This window comes from Bufo bufo, chromosome 2 (genome assembly GCF_905171765.1).
Source record: "Bufo bufo chromosome 2, aBufBuf1.1, whole genome shotgun sequence".
Taxonomy (NCBI): domain Eukaryota; kingdom Metazoa; phylum Chordata; class Amphibia; order Anura; family Bufonidae; genus Bufo; species Bufo bufo.
Genome location: NC_053390.1, coordinates 309,896,479 through 309,909,022, shown reverse-complemented (window position 1 = coordinate 309,909,022; position 12,544 = coordinate 309,896,479). Strand labels below are relative to the sequence as shown.

At 46.6% G+C, this 12,544-nt stretch overlaps 1 protein-coding gene across 1 annotated transcript in view; it reads right to left on the bottom strand.

Moving 5' to 3' along the window:
* GMPR2 (guanosine monophosphate reductase 2) overlaps nt 1-12,544 on the bottom strand; it is a 48,691-nt gene that overhangs the window by 25,978 nt on the left and 10,169 nt on the right. The window contains exon 3 of the mRNA XM_040416925.1: nt 835-954. Within this exon, the coding sequence (XP_040272859.1) occupies nt 835-954 (120 nt within the window). The remainder of the gene's footprint in view (nt 1-834; nt 955-12,544) is intronic.

Below are 12,544 nucleotides of genomic sequence, written 5' to 3'. Positions count from 1 at the left end.
TTTCTTTTTGGACATTCCATATCGGAATTCACCATCTACAGGACAATCCCTCTTGTCCTACTTACCAGCAGCCTACCTGAGAAACTTGAGAAAGCATTAGGGTCATGTAGGGGTAAGTAAAGGGTTAGTCATCATATATCCTTCAGGATATTGAACCCTCCACACTTACATATATCATCAAAACGTAAGTTCTGAGTCTTTACCTTCTATTATATCAATTGAACCTCCTTCACCTTGATGTTCAGGATAGGTCTGCCTGTAATCAAATCTGGCATACTAACCAATATCATAGAAATAATTGGAATGATGCTCTTTTATTATTATTAATTAAAAGTTATTTTTTAATAGGTAGCTATATAATTCTGTGATATTACATAAATTTTTAGCATCATGCTATGCAGATTAAAAAAACTTGTGATTTACATATATACCTATACTTTATACATACTTTTTCCATCTACCTTTCCAGCGGATTCTCAGTTTACACTTTCTTGGTCTCTTTTCCCCCTTATTTAAACTTCTGCCTTGCACCAGGCTATTTGTATCTGAAGGAGGCAGATCGCCTCTGAAACGCATCATAGCTGCCTGCCATGTTTTAATGTACAGTACACAGACATTTTATCAATAAGGGACAGCATGGCATTTTTTTGCATCGACATCTACACATAAAACAAGCCCTCAAACATATAAGTTGATGAAAAAAATGTATAGCTTCGAAATTCCAGAGATAAAAAATAATGCTGTGCCTTAGAGTATTCTACTAGGCAGCGTCCTTAAGGGGTTAGCCGTATATAATATGACTGACTTTTTATTTTAGCATAGGTTCTTCCTCACCTTACACAGCGCTCTTGCCATCTCAAATGTGCCCACTGTGTCCATATTGGCAGCAATTATTGGAATTCCTTCATAGCTTTGGCCAGAGTTCCTGAATGTAAAGGAACGAGAAAGTTCCACCTGAACAAAAAATAATAAAAATATAAAAAGTGATATAAACACAAGTGATATATACAAAAAAAAAGTTACCCAGAAATCAACATGTTATATTCATGCTCTATAAGGAAAACCAGTTGTTGCTAGTTACATAGACACTCCCCTATCACTGCCCCTAACAACACCCAGCTAGTTTATAGCTCCTCCCACCAGCTAGTTACATAGACACTCCCCTATCACTGCCCCTAACAACACCCAGCTAGTTTATAGCTCCTCCCACCCAGCTAGTTACATAGACACTCCCCTATCACTGCTCCTAACACCCAGCTAGTTTATAGCTCCTCCCACCCAGCTAGTTACATAGACACTCCCCTATCACTGCCCCTAACAACACCCAGCTAGTTTATAGCTCCTCCCACCCAACTGGTTACATAGACACTACCCTATCACTGCCCCTAACAACACCCAGCTAGTTTATAGCTCCTCCCACCCATCTAGTTACATAGACCCTCCCCTATCACTGCCCCTAACACCCAGCTAGTTTATAGCTCCTCCCACCCATCTAGTTACATAGACACTCCCCTATCACCGACACGCCCATGGACATAGTATCACAGGAAATAAGAAAGAGCTACAAGGTCATGTGACCATAGTCCAGAACAGAAGATAGCAGCAATAAAGGTAAAAGATATATATCAAAAAATTACATCTACCTCCATAAATGATTGTTTTACAGGAGGTTGATGCAAACTGGAAAACCCCCTTTAACATGACTGTATACAGATATGGACCAGGACAGACGTTGTGGTTGTGTCACAAGCACATTTTGTTTCGCCTGGGATCCATATTTTCTGCAGTAAAGACAAAGCAGATTAGTGCCAAGACTGGCAGAGGAGCAGAGTCTGCAGCATATTGCACTTATAAGGTAACCATGTCTGCAGACGAGACTTAGAACTAGGGCTTGAGATAGGCGAGGAAAGCACAAGGATTCTCGGTGACTCCAACAATTTGCATTTAAAGGGGTATTCCCATCTCAGACTATGGGGGCATATCGCTGGCAAATAGTCACAGCTTGGAATGATTCAGTTAAAGGGGTTTTCTCATCTCAGACAATGGGGGCATATCGTTAGGATATGCCCCCATTGTCTGATAGGTGTGGGTCCCACCGCTGGGACCCGCACCTATATCGAGAACTGAGCAGGAAGTGCTGTGGCTGGAGGACCCCAGATTTCACAGGGTCCGTCCACCAAGCGCTAATCCCCGCCTCTCCCATAGAAATGCGTGGCCCCTGCTCCCATTCATTTTTATGGGGCAGACGGCAAAAGCCGAGCCAGCGCTCGGCTATTTTCGGCAGCCCCATAGAAATGAATGGAGGGCGGCTGCGCATGCGCAGTGCGCTCTCCTTAACTTTCGGGGCTCCGTTCTCGATATAGGTGCGGGTCCCAGCGGTGGGACCCGCACCTATAAGACAATGGGGGCATATCCTAACGATATGCCCCCATTGTCTGAGATGAGAAAACCCCTTTAACTGAATCATTCCAAGCTGTGACTATTTGCCAGTCACTGATTTTTTATTCAGCTCGCAATTCCTTATAGTATGGTGGAGTGCAGAAATCGTTTGCAGACATCGCCCATGTTAGATCTGAATCTTCATGCTGTGTTATCAAGCTGATCCTGTACTTGCAATCAGCACCTTTTCTATAATGCTTCCGAATTATGACTAATATAAATCAGACAAAGATGCAGACAACGCCCTCAGCGTGTGACCGTGCCGGTCTGGTCACACTCAGAGTATGTAAATCTCTGGCATAGAGTAAAGGAAAATTACACAGTGCCATCATACTTTCCAGTGACAGCTGCAAGATTGTAAGTTGGCAACCAGAGTTACAACAGGATTCCCATCCTATCTTGCTCCTATTGAAAGTAACAGGACATGATTGTCACAGCGGTGCTCCATGTCTTCCGCCATCCCGCTATCTGCATCACCCATCCGGTCTCCGCCAGCCCCTGCAGCAGTTGGAGGCCCCAGCCTGCACTCTCCTGTTAGACCTCATTCCTTTGTCTCTTAGGGCTCATGTGCACAACCAGACCGGCTACGTGCCTGTACTGCGGACTGTAAAAGGCTGGTCCGCAATATATGGGCACTGGCCGTGTGCACTCCGTGCTGCGGATGTGTACCCAGTGACTTGAATGGGTCCACAATCCACAAGACACGATGAAGATAGGACTTCACCTATCTTTTGCGGAGTGGAGGCATGGAACGGAAGCCCGCGGAAGCACTACAAAGTGCTACCATGGGCTTTTGTGTCCCAGCCTCTGCACTGCAAGCTGCGCTCTCCGTCACTGCTGGCTGCGGAGCGTGCTCACTCCTGACAGATTCCAAACACATAGAAGGTGTGGCCCGATGCCTGCGCAGCCACCTCTGCTAGTGCTACAGCGGTAGCTGGTTCCCTTTGGCAACAAACAAAAATAGGGGGGCGGGAATCTTCATATATCAAGCAAAAGATGCATCACAGAAAATTTAACGTATTTGCAAAAATGATCATAGCGATGTTAATGTTACATTTAACACTAATTGTTTGGGTGAGACAACCCCTCTAAAGGGCCAGCGTATTATTACACTAATCCTCTCCAGCTAATGGCTGGACACCTGAGAATACTTAGAGCACCTTCCTCTAGGGAAGGGTGCCTCAGTTTTAGTTTTCTAGAGTTCCAGTGAAGAAGTGCATATCTGTTTGTCTGCCTGTGTACCGTTGCTCTGCCTGTTCATCGACTCTGATCATTCGCTGCCTTCCCTGACTATAGCCTGACTACCGAATTGAACCATTGCTGCCAGCCCTGACGGACCAGTTTCACGAATACGAGTTTGCCTTTTCCTTCAGTAATTCGCATCGGTGTCTCTGACTCCTGTGGGTCAGCTGCCAACTACACTTAGACTATTCCAATAGGTAGTGGCATGGTGGCTCGTCTGTTTTTTTTTTTTGATGATCCGTGTGCTTTCCCCCAGTATGTCCGTTATGCAAAAAGATAGAAAATGTCCTATTCTTGGCTGCAAAATGCTGACCACGGACCCATTGAAGTCAATGAGTCTGCAAAAAAAAAAGACTGATACATCTCAAACATCATTCGTGTTTTGTGGACTGCAAAATACATACGGTCATGTGCATGAGCCCTATGGTTGAGCAGGAAGTGCTACATTCACTGCGGTCTTCTGCAGCTCCAGTTACAGTACACAGATCAGTAACTGAACATTGACTCAAGAAGCAAACTAGTCTCTAGACTAGCTGGAAGGCCAAATACTAAGAAAACGCTGCTCTGCACAAATACCACATGTGAGCATACAGTAGTTGCCATGCACTTCATATGTGTTGGTGTTTTTCATTCCCTATATGTTTTTACAACCCCTATAAAGTTCTGTGTGAGACTTGGTTAAACTCCAAAAGTGGCCAGACCTGTAAAAAAAATTGCAAAATAGAAACATCTCAAATACTTAACCCCTTCAGGACCATGCCATTTTTCACCTTAAGGACCAGGCCATTTTTTTGCAAATCTGACCAGTGTCACTTTATGCGGTGATAACTTTAAAACGCTTTTACTTATCCAGGCCATTCTGAGAATGTTTTCTCATCACATATTGTATTTCATGACACTGGTAAATTTGAGTCAAAATATTTTATTTTTATTTATAAAACAAATACCAAATGTACAAAAAAAATAGAAAAATTTGCATATTTGCACATTTCAATTTCTCTACTTCTATAATACATAGTAATACCTCCAAAAATAGTTATTACTTTACATTCCCCATATGTCTACTTCATGTTTGGATCATTGTGAAAATGAAATTTTATTTTTTTGGGACGTTAGAAGGCTTAGAAGTTTAGAAGCAAATCTTAATTTTTTAAAGAAAATTTCCAAAACCCAATTTTTTAAGGACCAGTTCAGGTCTGAAGTCACTTTGTGGGACTTACATATTAGAAACCACCCGTAAATCACCCCATTTTAGAAACTACACCCCTCAAGATAGTCAAAACTGATTTTACAAACTTTGTAAACCCTTTAGGTGTCCCGCGAGAATTAACGGAAAATGGGAATGAAATTTCAAAATGTCACTTTTTTTTAGCAGATTTTAAATTGTAATCTATATATCAAGGGTTAACAGCCAAACAAAACTCAAAATCTATTACCCTGAATCTGGAGTTTACAGAAACACCCCATATGTGCTCAAAAAATGATGTACGGCCGCACGGCAGGCTTCAGACTGGAAGGAGCACCATATGGCTTTAGGAGAGAGGATTTAGCTGGAATGGTACTTGGGAGCTATGTCGCATATGAAGACACCCTGAGTTGGCCCTACAGTGGAAACCCCCAAAAAGTGACCCCATTTTGGAAACTACACTCCTCAAGGAATCTTTCAAGGAGTGTAGTGAGCACTTTGACCTCAAAGGTGTTTACTAGAATTAGGAAACACTTGGCAGTGTAAATGAAAAATTTAATTTTTTTCCCCGCAAAAAAGTTGCTTTACACCCATATTTTTCACTTCCCTAAAGGGTAACAGGACATATGTGCTCAAAAAATGATGTATGGGCGCACAACAGGGCTCTAGAGTCAAACAGCAAAATATAGATTTTGCTGGCAGGCCTGAATTGGCAGACATGGATTTTAGCTGCTATGTCGCATTAAAAAAATTCCTGAGGTCCCCAGAAATTAAAAACACCAAGAAGTGACCCCCATCTGGTAAAGTATACCCCCGTATGAACATTTTAAGGGGTGGAAAGGGCACTTTTGACCTAACATGTAGTGGTTAGTGAAAAGTGGGTCTGTAAGCTATAAGGTGGTAAAACTACGGGGTACATCATGGATGAAATTAAATTAATACTCCATGGATAAGTGGTAGATTTTAAAACAATCCTGCATGCACAGGCCAGGTTTTTCAGTCGTAAATGGTGTCTTTCCTTATCCCCCCTTTTAGAACACACCTTGCATCTTTTTTGGGTCCTTCACTTCCTTGCTGTCTGGGGGACTTGACCTGGAAAATGTTGCCCTGGTACAACACGGGCACCAGGACTTCCTGAAGTACTGGGACCCTACCCGGCCTGGCTTTGAAAAATTAGGGCCTTGATAACTACCTCTTGGAACTGAAGGAAAGTTCCTGTGTGGCCTGCAGATTGAAATAGCACATACGCATTGTACATTGCCGTCTGTACAATGTGTACGGCCAGCTTTTTGTACCACACTTTTGTTTTTCGTGTGGCACTGTAGGGCTTCAGAAGTTGATCTGAAAGATCCACACCTCCCATTTGCCTGTTGTAGTCCAGGATACAAACAGGTTTGGGGGCTAGTGGTTGTGGTACCTCCTACAGGAGCAGGGGAGCTGGTGTTAGTGTGAATGGTGGTCAGTACAAGGACGTCCCTCTTGTCCTTGTACTTAACCACCAGCATGTTCTCATGGAGAAGAGCCCTACTTTCACCCATCCTCAGTGGTTGCCCTACCAGGGATCTAGGGAGGCCTCTTAGATTTTTGCGCACTGTGCCGCAAGCCACAGTACCTCTGGCAGTTAGGGACATCAATAGGGGTATGCTGGTATCATACACTGCTCAAAAAAATAAAGGGAACACAAAAATAACACATCCTAGATCTGAAATAATTAAATATTCTTCTGAAATACTTTGTTCTTTACATAGTTGAATGTGCTGACAACAAAATCACAAAAAAAAAAAATGGAAATCAAATTTTTTAACCCATGGAGGTCTGGATTTGGAGTCACCCTCAAAATTAAAGTGGAAAAACACACTACAGGCTGATCCAACTTTGATGTAATGTCCTTAAAACAAGTCAAAATGAGGCTCAGTAGTGTGTGTGGCCTCCACGTGCTTGTATGACCTCCCTACAACGCCTGTGCATGCTCCTGATGAGGTGGCGGACGGTCTCCTGAGGGATCTCCTTCCAGACCTGGACTAGTCTGTGGTGCCACGTGACGTTGGTGGATAGAGCGAGACATGATGTCCCAGATGTGCTCAATTGGATTCAGGTCTGGGGAACGGGCGGGCCAGTCCATAGCATCAATGCCTTCGTCTTGCAGGAACTGCTGACACACTCCAGCCACATGAGGTCTAGCATTGTCTTGCATTAGGAGAAACCCAGGGCCAACCGCACCAGCATATGGTCTCACAAGGGGTCTGAGGATCTCATCTCGGTACCTAATGGCAGTCAGGCTACCTCTGGTGAGCACATGGAGGGCTGTGCGGCCCTCCAAAGAAATGCCACCCCACACCATTACTGACCCAATGCCAAACCGGTCATGCTGGAGGATGTTGCAGGCAGCAGAACGTTCTCCACGGCGTCTCCAGACTCTGTCACGTCTGTCACATGTTCTCAGTGTGAACCTGCTTTCATCTGTGAAGAGCACAGGGTGCCAGTGGCGAATTTGCCAATCTTGGTGTTCTCTGGCAAATGCCAAACGTCCTGCACGGTGTTGGGCTGTAAGCACAACCCCCACCTGTGGACGTCGGGCACTCATATCACCCTCATGGAGTCTGTTTCTGACCGTTTGAGCAGACCCATGCACATTTGTGGCCTGCTGGAGGTCATTTTGCAGGGCTTTGGCAGTGCTCCTCCTGTTCCTCCTTGCACAAAGGCGGAGGTATTGGTCCTGCTGCTGGGTTGTTGCCCTCCTACGGCCTCCTCCACGTCTCCTGATGTACTGGCCTGTCTCCTGGGAGCGCCTCCATGCTCTGGACACTACGCTGACAGATACAGCAAACCTTCTTGCCACAACTCGCATTGATGTGCCATCCTGGATAAGCTGCACTACCTGAGCCACTTGTGTGGGTTGTAGACTCCGTCTCATGCTACCACTAGAGTGAAAGCACCGGCAGCATTCAAAAGTGACCAAAACATCAGCCAGGAAGCATAGGAACTGAGAAGTGGTCAGGTCACCACCTGCAGAATCACTCCTTTATTGGGGGTGTCTTGCTAATTGCCTATAATTTACACCTGTTGTCTATCCCATTTGCACAACAGCATGTGAAATTGATTGTCACTCAGTGTTGCTTCCTAAGTGGACAGTTTGATTTCACAGAAGTGTGATTGACTTGGAGTTACATTGTGTTGTTAAAGTGTTCCCTTTATTTTTTTGAGCAGTGTAGTTATCCACATAGAGGTGGTAATTCTTATCCAGCAGTGGGTGCATTAAGTCCCACACGATCTTCCCACTAACTACTATGATGGGGGGGCATTCTGGGGGTCCTATCCGGGAATCTTTCCCTTCGTAAATGCAGAACTCAGAAAGTTTGTATATCTTTATGCCATACCTTGCCCGTTTGATAGGCAGGTGCTGGCGGAATCTAATCCTCCCTTTTAAAAGTAATAGGGACTCATCTACACTGACATTTTTATCGGGGTTGTACACCTCAGCAAACCTTGTGTTAAAGTCGTCATTGACAGGTCTAACCTTGAATAGACGGTCAAATGTCGGGTCGTTTTGGGATGGGCACTGTGCATTGTCATTGTAGTGTAGGAATTTCCGAATTGACTCAAATAGTTTCCAGGTCATGGTGTTACTGTAAATTGGAGTCTGGTAGAAAATGTCCGAACTTCAATATTGTCTAAAATTTGGCTTCTTTACTACGCCCTAGGGCTGCACGATATGGGAATTTTGTGCGATTGCGATTAGGGCCCTAAAAATTGCGATAACGATGTGCGATGCGATATTTTAAGGGAATTGTGCTAGAGGTCTATTTGCTTGGATTTTCCCATAAGAGCCGCTGACGCGGCTGGGTATGACATAGTTATGGGGGATCTGTGGATGGCGCTGTTATGTGGGGGATCTGTGGATGACGCTGTTATGTGGGGGATCTGTGGATGACGCTGTTATGTGGGGGATCTGTGGATGACGCTGTTATGTGGGGGATCTGTGGATGACGCTGTTATGTGGGGGATCTGTGGATGACGCTGTTATGTGGGGGATCTGTGGATGACGCTGTTATGTGGGGGATCTGTGGAGGACGCTGTTATGTGGGAGATCTGTGGAGGACGCTGTTATGTGGGAGATCTGTGGAGGACGCTGTTATGTGGGAGATCTGTGGAGGACGCTGTTATGTGGGAGATCTGTGGAGGACGCTGTTATGTGGGAGATCTGTGGAGGACGCTGTTATGTGGGGAATCTGTGGATGACGCTGTTATGTGGGGGATCTGTGGATGACGCTGTTATGTGGGGGATCTGTGGATGACGCTGTTATGTGGGGGATCTGTGGATGACGCTGTTATGTGGGGGATCTGTGGATGGCGCTGTTATGTGGGGGATCTGTGGATGGCTCTGTTATGTGGGAGATCTGTGGATGGCGCTGTTATGTGGGGGATCTGTGGATGGCTCTGTTATGTGGGAGATCTGTGGATGACGCTGTTATGTGGGAGATCTGTGGAGGTGTAGATCTGTGGATGACGCTGTTATGTGGGAGATCTGTGGAGGTGTAGATCTGTGGATGACGCTGTTATGGGGGATTTGTGGAGGACGCTGTTATGTGGGAGATCTGTGGAGGACACTGTTATGGGGGATCTACGGAGGACACTGTTATGGGGGACCTGCGGAGGACACTGTTATGGGGGACCTGCGGAGGACACTGTTATGGGGGACCTGCATAGGGCACTGTTATGGGAGACCTGCGGAGGGCACTGTTATGGGGGACCTGCGGAGGGCACTGTTATGGGGGACCTGCGGAGGGCACTGTTATGGGGGACCTGCGGAGGGCACTGTTATGGGGGACCTGCGGAGGGCACTGTTATGGGGGACCTGCGGAGGGCACTGTTATGGGGGACCTGCGGAGGGCACTGTTATGGGGGACCTGCGGAGGGCACTGTTATGGGGGACCTGCGGAGGGCACTGTTATGGGAAGCAGGAGGGCACTGTTATTCAGGAAGCAGGAGCGTGACTAAGTGACGTCAGTCCCGCGCCGGCCGGCTGCCTCGCTCGCCGCTGCAGTGCATGCATTCATTGTGAAAGTAAGTACAGAGGCTGTAATAGGACAGAGGACTTTTTTTTATCAATAGGGGCCCCTTCATATATAATAATCGCGGCATTTTCGGCTCGGCCGAATCGCCAAACCGCATTTGCCGATTATCGCGATTCGATTACTTTTGCGATATATCGTGCAGCCCTACTACGCCCATATGCAGCACGAGTCCCCAAAACGTCATCATCTTTGCTGCATCTACTGGGGTCCAACCTAGGGGTTTAGCATATGCCGATGTAGGGTTCTGATCATTGAATTGTTGGGGGTATAAATTAGTTCGGGCCACCATCAAATTTACAAAATCTTCAGAGAAGATTTTGAAAAATCTAGTTCAGTGAAGCCTGCACAGTCTATCTGTATTCCGGAGCTGCCCTCAAAATCCGGATATTAGGGCTGATAATCGTCAGGGGGTGGGGTCCATAAGGGTTCACTCTGGGGGGGGCTGCCTCAGCTGTTGTTCTGGGCGCCTTCTATAGGGTTCCTCATCAGCGGATGATGATGATGAGGGGGTAGAGGAGTAGAGGAATAGAGGAAAGTGGCATCCTCTTCTCCCTCACTGGCAGACTTAGTATCGGAGGCAAGCATGGCGTATGCCTCTTCAGCTGAGTATACTCGTTGGGACGGACGGGCCATTTTTATGTGAAGGGGCTTGTAATAAATTTGAAATATAGAGAAAAGGAGCAGAGAAAAAGTTTAAAAAAATATTGCAGGATGCACGCGTGCAAGCAAAAATCTACAAACACAGGGGGCGTGGCTAACTGCCGGCATGACCGCACGCACTTGAGAGCGGCTCCGGTCCCTGGTATCAATCCTGACTAATCCTGCCAAGCTGCATTCCTCAGACTCAGAGTGGCAAGTGCAGAGGAGACGGAGGAAACCCAGGAACCAAGATATGGGTCCCAGCAAGGCGCAGACCGCGGCCGACAAACTTAAAGAATATGCCCGCCAGGAAAACCAACATGGCGCCGCGGCTCCCGCCACTCCACGTGCAGCGGTGACGCGCGGACAGGCCGCGCAGCAGATAGAAACTGATGAGGCTGGAGAACCGGAGATAACGCTGAAAGCGGTCTCAGAGCAGCTCCTCACAGCGATCTCCTCCTGCCAATCCTCCCTTACCTGCAAAATTGAGGAGGTGCGTGTCGACCTGGGCCTGTTGAGGCAAGACGTGCAACAGCTGAGGGAAAGAGTTAAACACACTGAAGATCGGGTGTCGGAGCTGGAGGATTACACCAGGCCGCTAGATTCGAGGCTGACGGAGGTGGAAAGAGCCGTTGGATTATGGAGGCAGAAATGCGACGACCTGGAGAACCGGGCCCGACGCAATAATGTAAGAATCCTGGGGATGCCAGAGAGAGCGGAGGGGAGAGATCCTGCCAGCTTTTTGGAGCTTTGGTTTAAGGCCCAGTTTCCTACAGCCACATTCTCAGCGGCCTATGCAGTTGAAAGGGCGCACAGAGTACCGGCCAGACCACCACCTCCAGGCGCACCGCCAAGGCCCCTGCTCGCCCGTCTATTAAATTGGAAGGATCGAGATTTAATTCTTAGCCAAGCAAGGAGCAAAGGTGTATTGATGCACGAAAACACCAACGTGTCACTTTTTCCGGACTTCTCCGCGGATTTGCAGAAAAAAAGGGCCACCTTCGTCTTGGTCAAGAGACGCCTCAGGGAATTAAATTTGCAATACTCGATGGCCTACCCAGCGCGACTACGCGTAGTGGATGGCGAACGGCCGATATTTTTCACCGACCCAAAGGAGGCTGAGGACTGGGTTGCTAGACGTCCAAGAATGCACTGATCTGAAACACTGGGACTGAGTTGCAAGTATTACTGAGTTCTGAAAAGGCACTTTATAGAGGCCTTGTCACTGAGTGGTTTATCCTTATTATATGGTGCAATATTTAGCTTTACCTGAATGCAATATGCATTACTTGAATGCAATATGGTGCTCTTTCAGATAGCAGATCATTGTAAGCATGGTTATAGTCCTACTGTAGATGTTGATTCACAGGCTGTCTGAATATGAGTGTCTGCACCTATTGAGGCTTAGATGTACCTGCAGCTATGAAACTCACATTGACCAGGGAATGCTCGGCTACCTGTGCGGGCATAACATCTTCACCCCGCACTGGTCTCCGAATATAGATTGTCACCTAGTTAATACTATGATGCATGCACTGGATGTTTGCTCAGAGGTATTAGAAGTTTACCTGTTATGTTATATGTTTGGTAAGTTGTTGAAAGCATGGTCACATCAATTATGCATCAGTAGTGTGGGAGGGGGGCGAACTATTAAAATGGGTGAGGTTACTCCACAAGGGCCGGATGACATCCTGTACTACTGGAAGGATAACTTTAAGATTGTACTATGGGACCTCTAGTAGTGATGTCCTGGAATGTGAGGGGACTTGGAAATCCGAACAAAAGGATAGCGGTGTTCTCGCATATACGACGCTATAGCCCTCACATTCTGGGACTTCAAGAGACTCATCTGACGGCTGACACGGGGCACAGAATTGTAAAACAATGGGTTCAGTGGTCACTTCAGTCATATGGCTCATCAAATTCTAGAGGCGCGGCTATATTAGTGCGCAAGGGCCTCCTG